This window comes from Pollicipes pollicipes, unplaced genomic scaffold (assembly GCF_011947565.3).
Source record: "Pollicipes pollicipes isolate AB1234 unplaced genomic scaffold, Ppol_2.1 Scaffold_5724;HRSCAF=6776_pilon_pilon_pilon, whole genome shotgun sequence".
Classification (NCBI taxonomy): Eukaryota; Metazoa; Arthropoda; class Thecostraca; order Pollicipedomorpha; family Pollicipedidae; genus Pollicipes; species Pollicipes pollicipes.
This window is the reverse complement of record NW_023596746.1, coordinates 17111249-17128058: the sequence shown is the minus strand read 5'-3', so window position 1 is coordinate 17128058 and position 16810 is coordinate 17111249. Positions and strand designations below refer to the sequence as shown.

The 16810-nt window shown below is 60.0% G+C and overlaps 1 protein-coding gene across 1 annotated transcript in view; it reads right to left on the bottom strand.

Moving 5' to 3' along the window:
* Positions 1-1367: 1367 nt before the first annotated feature.
* The window catches only part of LOC119102740 (TATA-binding protein-associated factor 172-like), a 32658-nt gene continuing 17215 nt past the window's right edge, over positions 1368-16810 (bottom strand). Inside the window, exons 11-30 of the mRNA XM_037226197.1 lie at positions 16713-16747; positions 15836-16052; positions 15132-15240; positions 14629-14733; positions 14252-14395; positions 13749-13805; positions 13625-13703; positions 12113-12234; positions 11258-11431; positions 10558-10733; positions 10076-10193; positions 9402-9533; positions 8837-8971; positions 8255-8478; positions 7699-7705; positions 7021-7227; positions 6490-6640; positions 5446-5562; positions 3292-5081; positions 1368-2267 (exon numbers count right to left, since the gene is read on the bottom strand). Coding sequence (XP_037082092.1) covers positions 2076-2267; positions 3292-5081; positions 5446-5562; positions 6490-6640; positions 7021-7227; positions 7699-7705; positions 8255-8478; positions 8837-8971; positions 9402-9533; positions 10076-10193; positions 10558-10733; positions 11258-11431; positions 12113-12234; positions 13625-13703; positions 13749-13805; positions 14252-14395; positions 14629-14733; positions 15132-15240; positions 15836-16052; positions 16713-16747 — 4291 coding nt within the window. The 3' untranslated portion in view covers positions 1368-2075. The remainder of the gene's footprint in view (positions 2268-3291; positions 5082-5445; positions 5563-6489; positions 6641-7020; positions 7228-7698; positions 7706-8254; positions 8479-8836; positions 8972-9401; positions 9534-10075; positions 10194-10557; positions 10734-11257; positions 11432-12112; positions 12235-13624; positions 13704-13748; positions 13806-14251; positions 14396-14628; positions 14734-15131; positions 15241-15835; positions 16053-16712; positions 16748-16810) is intronic.

Here is a 16810-nt window from a genome sequence, read left to right as displayed (position 1 = left end):
TGCATCAGTGGACTGCGTTGAGAATGTCTCCGCTCCGCCAAAATTGCCTGCATGGAGCAGCGTTTAACACAATCCATCACCCAACCCCGGCATAGCAAAACATGGCAAAAAGCACGTATCGGCAAATTTCTGGAGCTACCTATATGGCTGCCGCGTAACACAAAGACCATGGCGGGAGGCGAGGCACTGAGACTCACGAGATGAACTCCATTGCGCACCTACCGTCCCAACAGGAACCATAAACAAACAAGGCTTGGTGTTTGGGTACCGGTAAATGCGAAGAACACCTGTGAGCACCAGCTGACGGCATGACGTCAATGTAGCCCTGTGTTGATTTAACACTGCCTTCTGACGTGTAAACAGGCCCGTGGTTACGCGGGTGCGCTTGGTGCCTGCACATTCCCTGGGATCTGCAGTGCGCCCCCCCCCCCCCCTTTCAGCCTCCATTCATGCAAGCCTTGTACCTAAGGTAAAGCGGTTTATTTAGACAGGGATTTAAAAAGGGTAAAGGGGTTTGTGTCAGATCTTAAATGCGTAAGACAGTGTAAGGTTTTGTGTCGAAAGGACACCATTTTAACTAGCTTACTTTTATTGCGCGGGAGCTGCCAATATTCGTCTTTATCTCTAGGCTTGGACAGATCAGACCCAAATATGAAAACCAGATCCAGAAACGTATTAAAAACAAAAGACCAAAAAAGGCCCAGTCACATCTAATTTAAGATGCCCAAGCATACATACACACGAAAGTGTGCAAACAAAAGTTTCCGTCGTAGTCACATGATTCAAATCACTGCCATTCGATAGCGAACTTGCACACATGTGGGAGAGACGTAATTCAGTAGCACAATGCGTAATTTCACCAAATTGTTACTGACGTGTCTCCAGCATGGCTGAAAAGCAAAGAAAACAAGAAAAGCAGTATGATCCTTGATTTCAAGCACTCAAGCTAAACGGCGGCTTCCTGTTTCGCGATGTTGAGCGAGCGAAGGGCTTGCAGAGCCCGCTCGGCGAGCTAACTGATTGATTAGCCCTGGGTGCGGCTAGCTTACACGCAGCACGCCTCAAAGGAAGCTTAGGGCAAAACCGGTATCATGATTCCAAGAAATAATTGTACGACTCATCCCCGCGTATTGCTCGCGAACGCCTGACCTGACGGTTGGTTTGAGGATCACACGCCCTGCTGCCTGCCTCCGGGCCAGAGGGGCTGACGCGTTTATGCGAGGTGCTAGCCCAACAGTATCTGGGCCGTGGATGCAGGTGGGGGCTCGCACGCCTATGACCGTGTTTAGTCAGTCCCGTAACAGTTTGTGTGAGGTTCACACTTCTTGCCTAAACGGCCAACTCTGACCAAAACGTCTGAAACGTGATCGTTTCAAGGCCATGTATTTGTCAAAACCTAACTTGTTTACACACTCGACATCACACTCCGAGGCACCAATGCATCCAAAGTACGTGTCGTAGCGCCTCTCGACCATCCGCATGGGCATTCGCGCTCCAAGTCAACGCATACCTCGCAATCGGGTGCGTAGAGAGCAGCAGCAGGACGACCTCAGTCGCAACGACATCCACCCAGCCCAGCACCGTCTTAGTTTGGACCCCGACGGTCGCAACATAGAACCCAGCGGGCGGACAGCCCCAAAGGCTGCCTAGGTTAGGAGGCGTCCGACCGACAATATCACACGGCACACTGCACGCTCCCTGAAAGTCTGCACAGCAGCGCGCCGGCGCGGGACAGGCTGCGCACCGAGTGGCTTCCCGGCGCGCGCCACTGGACCTCGAGGCGGACGCACAGCGTCCCGGACTATGGCTGACGTCATTCGGGGGAGGATCACGCGGACAGTGCGCAACGGCAACGGACCAAGTCGTCCAGAGTAGGTCTGCTTACGTAACGCCAGCAGTTTAGCTCCCTGCACGCAAGGATGTGCGTTTCGAGACCTTTTGAACCCAGGGTCATTCGGGACTCAATTAGGTAACCACGGCCACGAATTCCACCGAATACCACCGAATAACGGGCCCATGCAGTGACAGCGCGCGTGGTCCCGGACCAGGGCAGCCAGCCGTGTGAACGGGCCGCGTCAGGGCGTCGCATTCGAGCGTAGGGTCTTCATGAAACTGGTCAGGTCGTACTCCTGCTCGTACTGCTCTCCTTCCCACAGTTCGGGCAGCGACTCGAGCATGGCCTTGATGCCCCGTGCCTCGGGAGCGCGCGACCCGTCGGCCGCGCCGCCCTCCTTGCGGTGCGCCTCCAGCGTGAACAGGTCGAACAGCTGTTGGAAGATGAACGGGTCAGGGTCCGACTGAAGCAGGGTACACCATACCAGTCCACTTGATCAAGACACGCCCCGTCCCTGCACACCCAGACGCTCAGTGTTGGCTGCAACTTGCTGGTTAGCAGCATCCAGATCTGCCAAATAAACCCCGAAGAGCTGGGACTGAAAATCTGGGATTTCTCCGTCATGTCCACCGCAATCCATTGTGCGGATAGTAAACATGAGCGCGTTAAACACAAACACCCCACTTGGGTGGTACTCGTGGTTACCGGCGTCCGGTACGCCACCACTCTTCTGTGCGTCAGCCTTCCCAAACGTGCCACTATCTTGTAGGATCCCATAATTCCAATGAAATAAAGCACAAGAGTAAACGTTCTCAGTAGCTTAACGAGGATAGTCATCACGTTACGTTTTCATGCAACGTTCCAAACCAGGCCACACACATTACACGAATAACTCTTTTAATAACTCGAATAACTCTCGAATAACTCTTTTAAGTTCAACTCCACAGGAGTTGCGGCATACTACACTGAGCCAATCATGGCTAGGTGTGAAGGGTTCATGGGAGAACGACAGGCTGATATACGCAGGCCCAATCCCTTTTGGACACGCTAGACCTTTTTGACCACGACAACCATAAAAATATTATTTCAAACAGAAAGGTTTTCAAGATCACTACATTTCGAACAGTCGAAATATTACATTATACATTAATGGAACGCGTGAGCGGGGGTGTTTGTGGAAGTGCGCTGGTCTAGCACACCCAAGCGCCTGCGTGGATGTTCCATGTGGTACTCAAAACTTCATGTCGCATACCCTTCTGCAGGTTTGCGAACCCACGTCAAAGTCAACGTCAAGACACATGCCCCCACTGCGAGGCAATATTCGCACCATACAAGGGCAGGAGACATGCGTTTATCGCCCTGGGGATATGCGGGGCAATGCGCACCGGATACACACAAGGACGCCGCACGCCACACAGGTGCCCACACAGTAAGACACAGGAGCGCGGCGCACGCACCTGGTCGGTTCCCATGGTGAGCAGGCTGCTGTTCTCGCTGGTGATGACAGTGTTGGCCGTCATGAGCTTGAACTTCTGCAGGCCCATAATCTTCTGCTCGAGCGTGCCGCGCGTGATCAGCCGGTACACGTTGACCACGCGCCGCTGGCCGATGCGGTGCGCGCGGTCCATCGCCTGAAGGTCCTTCATCGGGTTCCAGTCGTGCTCGACGAAGATGACGGTGTCGGCGCCAACCAGGTTCAGGCCCAGCCCGCCCACCTGCGTGGTCAGCAGCAGGCAGTCGATGCTCGGGTCCGTGTTGAAGCGGTGCACCAGGCCCTGGCGCTCGCCCGCCGGCACAGCGCCGTCCAGCCGCAGGTACGTCACGCCCGGCAGGTGGCGCTGCAGCAGGTCGCGCTCCACAATATCCAGCATCGACTTGAGCTGGCAGAAGATGAGCGCCCGGTGCGGGTGCACCACGTCGACGGCGAGCGGCGCCGCGCCCGCCTCCTCGCCGATGCCCAGGTCCAGCAGTAGCTGGCGCAGCGCCACCAGTTTGGCCGAGTGCTGGATGTGGTCCAGCGTCGAGTCGTGCGCGCGCAGCCACTCCTTGACGTCCGTGTGGCTCGGGTGCTGCTCGCTCAGCACCAGTTTCGGGTGGTTGCACACCTTGCGCAGGTACTGCAGCGCCTGGAACACGTGCGCCGGCGCGCGCTCGCTGCGGCCTGTTTCAGCGCTCTCCAGACCCTCCACCAGCGAGAGCTGCGCCTGCGAGCGCGTGAACGCCTCGTACAGCCGCTTCTGCACGTCAGACAGCTCGCAGTAATAGTCTTGCGTGATCTTGGGCGGCAGGTCGTCCAGCACGTCCTCCTTCAGGCGGCGCAGCAGGAAGGGCAGCACCTGGCGGTGCAGCGCCTCCATCGCCAGCGCTCCGGCCTCCTGCTCGCGCGAGTTGGCCTTGGCGTCGCGCGACAGCAGGATCGGCCGGCTGTAGCGCGACGTGAACTGCTTCTCCGTGCCCAGGAAGCCAGGCATCAGGAAGTCGAACAGCGACCACAGCTCCAGCACAGAGTTCTGCAGCGGCGTGCCCGTCAGGATCAGCCGGTGCATGGCATCCAGCTGTTTGATGGCGCGGGCCACCTTGGTCTTGCCGTTCTTGATAATGTGCCCCTCATCCAGAATGCAGTAGTTCCACTTGACGCCTGAGAAGAAGTCCAGGTCGTTGCGGACGATGTCGTAGGAGACGATCACCAGGTTGTGCTGCGGCAGCCGCGCCTGCAGGCGCACCCGCTCGTTCGGAAGGCCGAAGTAGTGCAGCGGGCTGAGCTCGCTCGGGTCAACGAACTTCTCCACCTCGTACATCCAGTGGCCGGTGAGCGTGGGCGGGCACACGATGAGGGAGGGCAGCAGCGCACCCTCAGCGCCGCCGCCGCCGCGCCGCAGCTGCTCGCGTCGGGCGGCCTGATCCACCGCCAACATGCAGAGGCTCTGCAGCGACTTGCCCAAACCCATGTCGTCGCACAGCACGCCGTGCAACTGGTACGTGTTGAGGAAGGCGAGCCAGCTGACACCGCGCCGCTGGTACGGCCGTAGCTGCGCGCGCACTGACGCCGGCACGGCCACCTGGTCGATGCAGGCCGGGTCCATCAGCTGGTCGAGGAAGCGGCGCTCGGCGCGCTTCAGCTCGGCCAGGTGCGGCGGCACGGCCTCGGCGCCGCCGCAGCCCGGCTCCAGCGGCATCAGCTGGATGATGGCGGCGAACGAGCGGGACGCCAGCAGACGCACGGCCGTGTCCCGGTCCGACATTCGACCTGGCGGCACGGCGCCCGCAGTTACCGCCCACCGCCACCGCAGGCCGCGTCGAGGAGCTGCACAGCTTCACAACTCGAGTGTCCTCGGGGCAGCGTTCTCACCGAATATGCTAAAATGGAAAGGAACCCCAACACACGCAACCCGCCAGCACCAGCGGATCAACGGGGGTTGAAGTTTGGCAGACATGGGTGGCCTGTGACCACGTCCCACTAGTTACGCACACAGCCTCACAGAGCTCTCGGCGCCGCCTCACCGAGCACGGACTCGTTAAGCACTCCCGCCTCACAGAGCTCCCGGCGCCGCCTCACCGAGCACGGATTCGTTACGCACTCCCGCCTCACAGAGCCCCCGGCGCCGCCTCACCGAGCACGGGTACGACGAGAAGCACGATATAGGGTAGCGCGTCCATCCAGAGCGAGTCGACTAGGCAGCTGACTGCTTCTATGGCGCCCTGGCGCGTGGCCACGCTCGAGCCGCTGCCTGCTGGCGGCCGAACCACGGGAGGTTGTCAGATGAGCGCCACCGTCGGCCGAGCGCGGCACGCGCCCGGCCCGACACCGCGCGGGCCAGAGCTTAGGCCGGTCGCGGCACAGCGCGCTGTGTCGATAGCAAGCCATCTATCTTAATAAAGGAAGGCGACACACGGTCGCCGCGCACCCTTCATGGAGGGCTCGCGACGGCAGAAGCTATTTAACGTCCAAGGGCCAAGACGCGACCGGGGTATGAGCCCGGTCCCCATACCGGGGTCTGAGTCCGACCCCCATGCAGGGGCCTGAGCCCGGTCCCCACGCCGGGGTCGAGCCTGGTCCCCATACCGGGGTCTGAGTTCGGTCCCCATGCGGGAATTGAAGGCGTCAACCGTTCGGGCATAAAGCCCCTGATAGCGAGCCACACACAGTCCCCGCTATTGCATGGTTCCAGACACACTGAGCTGATCTCACGCGCACGTCAAACAAATACAACGCACAGGAGTTTCATCATCCGCCGCCTTCCGGTCTGCGCACGGGAGTCAAACATGGGACTTGGAGCAGGACAACATAGTAATTTTGCAGATGCTTTATCACAGCTTACTTTCCAAAGAGTGCCATGGTAGGATGAAGAATCCTCTACCGGTCGGTTCGAAACGAAAAACAGGTCCTGTAATTGCACATGATTGAGTAGATACTTTACAAGAACACTTATTCTCACGAAGGTGTAACATATATATTTTGGCAGTCAGCTTTTGACAGAACTGGTCAAAAGCGGACTGATAAAATCTGGTTTGGTCACAAGCAAGGTTACAAACAAATTTACGTTTGCCCGGCGAAAGTGCTAAACTAGCTGATCAGAAGTGATTGTGGACAGATGCGGCAGCCCAGCGGAGCGTTAGGGCCAGCTGGACCGGCGGGCGGCGCCGCCCCGACTGACCGAGCAGCGGCAGCACGTGCTCCACGAGGTAAGTGGCGGCGCAGTGCAGGTCGAGCCGGGCCAGGGCGGCCAGGCAGCGGGCGGCCATGTGGCGCACCGCCTTGTGGCCGTGGCACAGGCAGTCCCGCAGCCGGTCCAGCCGGGAGAGCGCCTGCCGCAGAGGGGCCGCGCCGTCAGAGGGTACCCTACTTGACTGGTCATCTCCGCTACCAACAACGCAGCCACCGCTCGTGGTGATCACAGGCGCAGTAACAAGGGCTGAACCAAATATCCCACATGAAACCAAGTGAAATCAAAAAAATAAAATCAAACGAAATCAAATATCAAATATGACAAATGTGGCCTCGGCCATGTTGAAGTGCTTAAATCACATGCCCCGGTGCTTCTGGCAGAATTAGCTGTTGAGATCTTTCAATTAGCCAACAGCACCAACAATCAAATCGAGGACACGGTTATGCCTAATCGATATTTTCGCATCACCTGCCGTGACTTTGCCTTCAAACACCAGTACCCGGGAGTCTGCTTCCATACCAGATGGTGTATGTCGGGATGCAACGCCGGCACGATGACCTCAGTGACCTGGAGGCCGTTGATGAGGTGCTGAACGGCGTGATCGGGCGGCGGCACGGTGTCCAGCTGCGCCAGCGACAGCTCCAAAAGGCAGTCCGGCAGCGCGGCGCCGAAGCGCTGGCAGACCGCCGTCAGCGCGCGGCAGGCACCCCGCCGCTGCACCTCACGCTGAGCCTGACATGGCGCGGGTCAAGTCAGCATGAGACACCCTGCCGCGGCACCTCACGCTGAGCCTGACATGGCGCGGGTCAAGTCAGCACGAGACACCCCGCCGCTGCACCTCACGCTGAGCCTGACATGGCGCGGGTCAAGTCAGCATGAGACACCCTGCCGCGACACCTCACGCTGAGCCTGACACAGCAAGGGTCGCGTCAGCACGAGACACCTCGCCGCTGCAGCTCACACTAAGCCTGACACGGCAAGGGTCACGTCAGCACGAGACACCCCGCCGCCGCACCCCACGCTGAGACTGACACGGCGCGAGTCACGTCAGCACGAGACACCCCGCCGCCGCACCTCACGCTGAGACTGACACGGCGCGGGTCAGGTCAGCACGAGACACCCCGCCGCCACACCTCACGCTGAGACTGACACGGCGCGGGTCAGGTCAGCACGAGACACCCCGCCGCCACGCCTCACGCTGAGCCTGACACGGCGCGAGTCACGTCAGCACGAGACACCCCGCCGCCGCACCTCACGCTGAGCCTGACACGGCGCGAGTCACGTCAGTACGAGACACCCCGCCGCCGCACCTCACGCTGAGCCTGACACGGCGCGGGTCACGTCAGCACGAGACACCCCGCCGCCGCACCTCACGCTGAGACTGACACGGCGCGGGTTAGGTCAGCACGAGACACCCCGCCGCTGCACCTCACGCTGAGACTGACACGGCGCGGGTTAGGTCAGCACGAGACACCCCGCCGCTGCACCTCACGCTGAGACTGACACGGCGCGGGTTAGGTCAGCACGAGACACCCCGCCGCTGCACCTCACGCTGAGACTGACACGGCGCGGGTTAGGTCAGCACGAGACACCCCGCCGCTGCACCTCACGCTGAGACTGACACGGCGCGGGTTAGGTCAGCACAAGACACCCTGCCAGACCCCCCTCTCACCCAGAGCTTTGATACGAAAAGGGACCAACTAAATAGCAACAGCACAGTTAAAACTCAGCCCAAACACGTACAAAATGTCACAAGACACCACTTGGGTGGGAAATGAGATACAAAAGAACCAATGGGCAACAGCTAGACACAAAGGCCTCAGCGGCGGCCGGACATGTTCTTGCCTGGAGTTCTAACGCGGCGTTGTTCTCTTGAGCGGCGGCCGAGGAAGCGGCTGGAGCGGCGGCGCTGACATCGCTCGGGCGCCCGGGCGGTCTGGTCGCCGAGCCGCGCCGACCCGACCGGTCCTCCTCACTCTGCAGCAGCACACAGCGCACCTCACCGACGCACCCGGCCCGCACACTCCACTCCACATCACAGCGCCGGACACTTGTCTGATGCGCGCAGGGCATGCTCACGACACGGAGGGAAAACGGGGCACGGTCGGTGGCCGACTCCAAGCCCACAGCCTACCGTACACAGGCTGCGGTGCCACGCAGGGGACGCCACACTGACCTACGCGGCAACAAAGCTGCACACTCCTCCACAGCGTATATACGGACACGCACGCAGAGCGAGAGTGCTGCGTAACGGACCGACGGCCCGGCAGGGCGAGCCCGACTGACAGCCGGGAGGAGGTGGGGAGGGGGGGGGGGGCGTCACGACGCGACTGACCTGCTGTAGCCTTTCCAGGCTGACGATGCCCAGCAGCTCGGCAGGCGGACGGGCGTCAGCCGGGGCGGGGCCGGCGCCGGCCGGCTGGCAGTCCGGGGAGCACGGTGTGCCCGGCCTGCTGTCCGAGCGCAGCTCCTGCCGCCCGACACGGCACACACGGGTCAGTCGAACACAGCCGACACAGCACACATGGGTCAGCCGATCACAGCCGACACAGCACACATGGGTCATCAGAACACAGCCGACACAGCACACATGGGTCAGCCGATCACAGCCGACACAGCACACACGGGTCAGTCGATCGCAACCGACACAGCACACATGGGTCAGACAGCCGACACAGCACACACGGGTCAGCCGATCACAGAAAACTATGGGATCAGAGGCGCTAGAGACGGGTAGCGCACCAGCACACACCACACACCCGGCCCACGATGACCCATTCGGATGTACACAGGGAAGACAGGAAGCCGCCCGAGCCCGCCTCCAGTCACAGATGCAGTAGCTTTTTCACTGCTGCCAGCCAGCTGATGGCGCGAACAGGCCGCAGCAGCGGCGGACTAACCTGAACGCAGGGCGTACTCAGAGGATCACAGCAGCTGAAGGCACAGAGGTTTCTGATGATCTTGGAGACGGGCCCCGACTGGCGCTGGCGGTGCAGCTCCAGCAGGCGGACCACGCCGTCGGCCGCAAGGTCCTGTTGATGACGTCACACGGGCGTCAAACACGCCGTTCGCCAGTGGCAGACGGGCGGCCTCCAGGATCGCCGCACAGGCGGCGGAACGGCACAGTGCGCCACGCGAGGGCGCACAGCTGGCGGACCGCGCGGCCGGCGAACGGAACGGAATAAATCTGCTGCCGCCGAACATCGCCTGTCCACCTCCGCACACGCCGACCTCGCAGTGGCTGGTCCCATTTTCGGCAATGTCATATAACCAGCCATTCGTCTGTCACTGGGACACGGACAGTCTGTGCCTTTCCGAGCAATACACTCAGAACTGTGCATTGTCAGGGAATTCACAGCTCCGTGGCTGCCTTACTAAAAATGTGTAATCAATATTTAATATCATTTCCGGGTTTATGTGGCTAAACCTGTGCGACGCCGCATTTTCATCTCCGCGCTTTGTTCGACCTGAAGGCCAGTCGAATACCAGGAATGAATTCGATGAGCGAGCTTGCAAATTAAATGCTGAGTGAGGTGACGTAGCGGTCCCCGGCCCGCTGCCGGCCGGAACGGACCTGCAGCTGGGGGTCAGTCTCGCGTTTGATGCTCTCCATGACGGGCCGCACTACCGGGTTCAGCTTGTCGGTGAGCCGGTTCATCAGAATCACAGCCCGTGCCAGAGCCAGCTGGGTCCTGCCGCAATCACACGCAACCACCATTAGAAGGTGAACAGCACGCACGTACGCACGACTTCAGATGTGCGGCTCGGTCGGAGATGTGGCTAAGTTCACACGAGCCGAAATCGACACGGCAAAATGCAGAGAATCGGCGAAAACAGGCCAGGGGACCATCTAAGCCAACAGTCTTCCCCTCTGCTCCCGTCACACCAAACACCCGATCCACACAGAGCATGGTAAAACGAGCTGTTTTCCTTACATCTCGCCCCCTCCCTTCCACATATTCACCTCCAGGCCATACATTCATCCACTCCCCACGTAATGAGTGCCGCGTGAGCGGACAGCCCGGCCGGCGGCCCCGTCCGTCCACCGCCACTGACCTGGTGGACCAGCCGGTGTGGTCGTCGCACACTTGCGCGCCCGAGCGCTGCAGGCTCAGCCGCCGCTCCTGCAGCTTCTCCATCACCTTGGCCGACAGGCGGCTGCTGTTGAGCAGCGCCGCCGACACCGGCCCGGTCAACTGGCGGATCTGCTCGAAACTCAGCACGCGCGCGCTCTGGAAAAGGCAGCCGACAACCAGCTTAGCAGCCCCGCGGCAACGCTCTACAGTCATTTCGTGAAGCTGAGCTATGGCAGACGAACCAGACTCCAGTTCGTGATGCTGACTCTGTGCGTTTGGCATGACAAATACGCGAAATTAAAAAAAGACTGTCATGTCGCTACCTCAGCTTCGGCGCCCCGTCTTTTTTCCCCTCCCCCCCCCCCCCCACCCGCGGAAAGCCCGCGCACTCCGAAGCCCTCCTGGGCTCTTCTCCTGTCCCCCCCCCTCACCTAAACGCAACTTGTTCAGCCCGAGCGCCTCCTCATTTGCTCCCCCCAAAAAAACAAAAACAGAAAAAACAGAAGAGCGCGCGTTAGCCAATCCCAGTAGCCTATCCTGTCCAGAGAGCCTCGCACCACCCCGCCAGCCCCCTTCCCCTCCGCCACCGGACCCCGTCGGCCGCACCAGTCACCAACACCAGTCAGCCCCTCCCACCGCTTCCGCCAGGGGGTCCCATGCCGCTCAGACCGCCCGCTTGCCTGGAAGCCGGCATCGACGGCCAGCTTGTAGTGTTTGAGCAGAGCCAGGTAGTCGCGGCAGTCCTGCTGCAGCCGCGAAAATCCCACGGCCGTCTCGTCGAAGCAGACCGACTCGGCCAGGCAGCCGTGCAGACGCTGCACGAGCGAGTCGGGAAACTCGAACCGGGGCGCCGCCTGCGCGGACGGCGACGGCCGCTCAGTCAGACGGCCTGCCGCGGCGGCCCGCGGCAGCCCGCGGCGACGCCGGCACTGCTTTAGAATTACGCCGGCTAACTGGCGCTTGCGCATGGGGAACGCTCAGAATACGTACTATCCCAGGGACATGGTGCATGTCTGGCCGTTGTTGCCTTCGTGTGCCACTGGGCTGTAAACAAGGGAACTAAACAAGGGAACGGGAAGGGGTGGCAGGGGAACGGCTGTCCCTCTAACTGGAAAATTGGGATTGGGATAGCTGTCACATAAGAACGTGGAGGACGACGGAAGGGTGCGATGTCCTAAGGCCACGTTAGGTTCAAAATATCCAAGCATACCGTCCGCACTTGGCGTAACGCCAGGGTTTCGAGAACCCGTGGTCCTTGACCACAGGCGTCACGAATGGACGCGTGTGAGTGTAGAGGACGGGACTTTTACACTTGTACATCACACTTTTACACTTACACTTGTCCGCCGTGCCGCACAACAGTCTGATGTGAAGACACGCACGCGCTCGTACACTGCGCTTTCATTCCCTCCGTAACCGACCCGCGACTTAAGAACCACTCCAGCCCAAGTCAGGCCGGCAAGAGCAGGACTCAGGACTCTCCAGTCCAGCCACGACAGCGAGCAGGTGGTCCACGCACGGCTGGTGACACCCACCTTGACCCACTCGGCGATCACGTGGCCGACCACCGCGCGCTGCATGGCAGACAGTGAGGTCAGATGGGTGGAGAGCAGCGCCACATACGTGCTGACGGGCGACTCGACCAGGTACACGGCGCCTGCGGGCAGGACGGTCAGGTCAGGCCAGCTATGCCGCACCGGCGTCCCGGCCGGCCCGACACCCAGAGAAACGCCACAATGTAGTCACGGCTGCACCGCGACAGACCGCCGCTTCACCTGGGCTCACATGCACTCAGAGTAATACACTCCGCACAGCGCCGCATATCAGCTGGTTCAATCGGCAACAATTCATTTGTGGCAAAAACAAACTATTGGGCACTCAACACTACAGCATCTTACACACAACACATCACATCACAACACAACACGTCACAACACATCATCTTAATCAACCTTACAAAAATTTCAGTGGCGGACCACAAGTCGATAGCATTTGCTCGTTTTTTATCAATAATTGCAAAGTTGCAGAAGTTTAAAAACAACAAAAATAACTTGGAACAAGCACGCAGCGGTTGCGGTCCTACCACTGACAGTTGGAGCACACCCAGCGGATACTTCAGGAAACATAGCCCTTTTCTCCGCTTTAGTCTGATATTACTTTATAGCTGGCGTCGCAAGCTTAACTGTGAGGTTTTCTAAGCCACCAGGATAGGCTGGCTATTGGCTGCGTATATGGCGGCGTCTTAGCCGTGCCATGCAACGCCATTTTGGACTGGTATCGACGCAAAGTCGTTGGACAGTCCGGTTGGTGTTGCTTTTGACCGTGCGTGCGCTTAGAAGCGCACTCCGTGTGTAACATGGAGCACATATGACATTTTCTGAGTATGTGATGCAAGTTTAAGTTGTACAGTTATGCCTGTATGAATAGGCAGTCGATCTTCAGTGACGCCTCTGTCGGCCTCACCACTAAAGAACGATGTCATCTTTAGCGCAAATGAGGTCACGGCGTACTCAGGCTGGTCAAGAGAATACGAACTTTAAACCATTCGGACCTACACACATTCACATACAAGTGGAACAAGAAAGAGGCCACGGACATGCCAATGCGATTAGATGTTACCCAGAGTCTTGAGTTGCTGACTTGCCAATGTAAGCGTCGTGATATATCACAAGTAAAAAGCATTCGTAGTTGCAAAGCGGCCGCGCAATGTCTCTATCACTCAGAGCTGGAGCCCAGAGAGCGAACACAGAGCAATGGCAGCAGTTCCAGAAACAACCGGAACTGCTGCCAAAGGCGAGCTCTAGTGAACGAAAGGCGAGCTCTAGCTGCCCAAAGCGGAGCTTCATTGATCCGGCGGAGACTTCATATTTCCTTTTTTATGACATCAATTTGTTGCACTGACGTTCGCCCTCGCAGGAACACGACCGGTCCCCTCCGAACCTGTCATAGAGCGGTCTTCACGGCGCTGTTACGGACAATCGACAGAGACCACGAGTTGGCATGGGACGGCCGCCGGCAACCACCCGGCCGCCGGGCTGGCCACCTACCGGGCATGGGCTGGACGATGTAGGGGCTGAGTGAGCCGAGCAGGGCGGCGCCGGTGAGGCGGGCGCGCATGGCGGCCCGCTCGCGCTCCGCACCGCCGGCCGTCGCCGCCGCCGGCCCGCCCACGTAACACTGGCTCGGCACAGCCGGGTCCACAGCGCCCGGACTGCACGGCCGGCGGGTCTGTGAGAGGGAGAGGACGCCGGTCAGACGCCCCCGTACCGGGGGCATCGCGGCTCACGTGTCCACACACGGGCGCATGCCAGGCCAGGCGTCTGGGCACAGGAGGGCAGCAGCCCGACCGCAGCGTCCACAGAGCACTGAGCTCACCGGAACACAGAGCACCGAGCTCACCGGATCACAGAGCACTGAGCTCACCGGACCACACGGTCCAGCTCTCGTTAAGGCCAGTCAGACGGGCATAATAGCACATGCCTACAAGCCACCGTAATGAGGCACTGACGAAGATTATCGGCAGCGTGCCTGGTATTATTCAGCTCCCAGAGTTCGCACGAGGAACTACAAACAGTGACAGCACGCGGTAGCCACTGACACCTGGCGGGTCGTCTGCGCCGCGCACAGGCAGCAGCGAGCGCGACACGGCCTGCCGGCGCAGGCGCGCCACTGACCAGGCGGGGGGCGGCCAGCAGCAGGCCGGGGCTGATGGCCATCTTGGTGGGCTGCATCAGGATGCACAGCCAGGAGGCGATGTGCGGACACGTGGCCGTCAGCAGCGTGGCGAGCGACGTGCGGCTGACCAGGCCGGCCCACGCCTGCAAACAGAGCGGGCAGCGTCACTGCGGACACGTGGCCGTAAGCAGCGTGGCGAGCGACGTGCGGCTGACCAGGCCGGCCTCGCCTCCAAACAGAGCGGGCAGCGTCATTGCTGTACGCGCGGCACGTCCTCAGCACCCCGCGCACGCCACCAGATGCATCTCTCGACCGTGCCATCGTGCCGTCTCGCTGCAGGGGCGCGGCCCAGACGTTAACGCAGCTTGTGTCTGACCTTGACCAACAGGTCCAGTATGGCAGCTTGGTCCTCCAGCAAGGCGCGCTGGAAGGTGAGGCGCAGCGCCATCTGAATCACCTCCGCCGACCACGTCTCCAGGTCCTGGCGGTCAGATGGTGGCGTCACACAACCCGCCGCGAGGGACGCCACATTCAGGCCGGCGCAGAGCACAGTCTGGAGATGCGTACAGAACGGACCGCCCTCAGTCATACCCTATACAAGGATAAGATCAGGCTGAATCAGTTCACCTGGCGGAACCAGCGGAATCGCAGCGATAAGCTTGGATGAGACTCAGGTGACGACAATCAATTTTGGCCGACATTTTCGGACACGTCTCCTAAATCATGCCAAACAGCATTGCAAGGCGCGTAGCATAAGCCACATTCCCAGCTGGTTTCTGCACAACCTTCGACACAAAACCCTTCCCAGCACCCACAGACACGAAAAGGCACCAAAACAATAGAGCATCGCCAGTGCCGTACAGTCCGGGCTGGCCGCACCTGACTGTGGACCAGCTGGCTGAGGGTAAGGGCGGCCGACCGCCGCACGCTCGACGAAGTGTGCCCCAGGAACGGCCACAGCCGAGGCACCAGCGACGGCAGCGAAGTCCTGCCAACGAAAACGTCCGCAGTCATCAACCGCATCAGCGCACCAAGCCAATCTCGACCAACTTGCTAATGGCATTTTCGCTCAGCGGCGCTAAGAACAAATAAAGAGCGAAATTAACGGAAATTCAAACAAAGATAGATAACACACGCTGGTTGGAATATGCCCGTTTTACATTTGCGATGTCCCAGCTCAGTATTGTTTTTGAACATATCAAACACCAGGGCAGTGACATAGACGGCGAGAGAGAGGAGAGGGGAGAGAAGAGGGGAGAGAGAAGAGGGGAGAGAGAAGAGGGGAGAGAGGAGAGAGACAGGAGAGAGGAGAGGAGAGAGGAGAGAGACCCCCAACACACATACCGGATTACTTTTTCGGTGGGCTCAACCTCTGTAAGACGTTTGCTTTATCTAAATCACTTGATTTGTTTGGGTAAGACGTCTGCTTTATCTAAATCACTTGATTTGTTTGAGTAATTCCGAAAACTGACGTAGCGGGTCCCAGAACGTCACCATTGTGCTGTATCGAGCCCGCCGGTGGTGTCCGGGACCGACCAGGGGCACAATTAGCTGTCGGCGGAGCCAGCTGTCGGCCACCTCACCTGTCGGCCACCACGTCCTGGCAGCTGAGTGTGGCCAGCAGCTCCATGACGGCCGGCGTCGAGGTCATCAGGTCGTCCAGCTCGGTCAACGAGTCCCAGAGCGTGGCCACTATGCCGGACACGGTGGCGGCCGGGAAGAGGCCGACCAGCTCGTCACAGGACGACACCAGGCAGTTGGCGGCCACGGCCGACACGTCGTCACAGGCGTCGTCCAGTCCTGTTGGCACGCGGCACTCGCTGTGGCAGCTGCACGCACCGCGCTGACGCAGGATGGTCACGGTGGGTGGGTGGTTGTATGTGTGTGTGCGTGCGTGTGTTTGCGCGCGTGCGAATGCACGTGTGCGTGCGCGTGCATCCTCGTGTGGTGTTTTGCGAGTCACATGCGGCGCGAGGCGTGTCGCTTGCGTGCGTGCTTCCGTGCGAGCGGGCGTCCGTGCATGCATGCGTACTACTTGCGCGTTTGCTTATGGGCGCGTGAAAAGGGTGAGTGTGAGAGTCCGTGCGCAAAGGGAGAGAATGCGGATCTGTGCGCGAGTGCGCATGTCACGAGTGTATGTGGGCGTGCGTACGCGTGTGAGGGTGCGCACGTATGAGTGTGCTTACTCGCCGCAGGGAAGATCTAAGCAAAAAAAGCAAACAAATAATGTGAAACGCTCCTCCCACAAAAAGGGTGCCGTTCTACCCTCGACGCAACAGGAGGGCTTCGAAACCCCACAGAGCACATGCCATTGGTGGACGCCTCCCAGCAGGCTCGACCATGCCACTTCCACAGGGGCTACCCGCGCGCGACCGAGCTGCCTGCCGTCCCTAGCACTGAACCGGTAGCGCCGCGGCCCGCCGGCGCCAGCCGCTGCCTCAGCTGGCCGGCTACACTGACCCTGCAGCACGGCGTGCAGGAGGCGGCGCAGCCGTTCGGCCGGCAGCTGGCTGCCACGCACGGCCAGCAGGTAGCGCAGCGCCAGCTGGCCGCCGTGC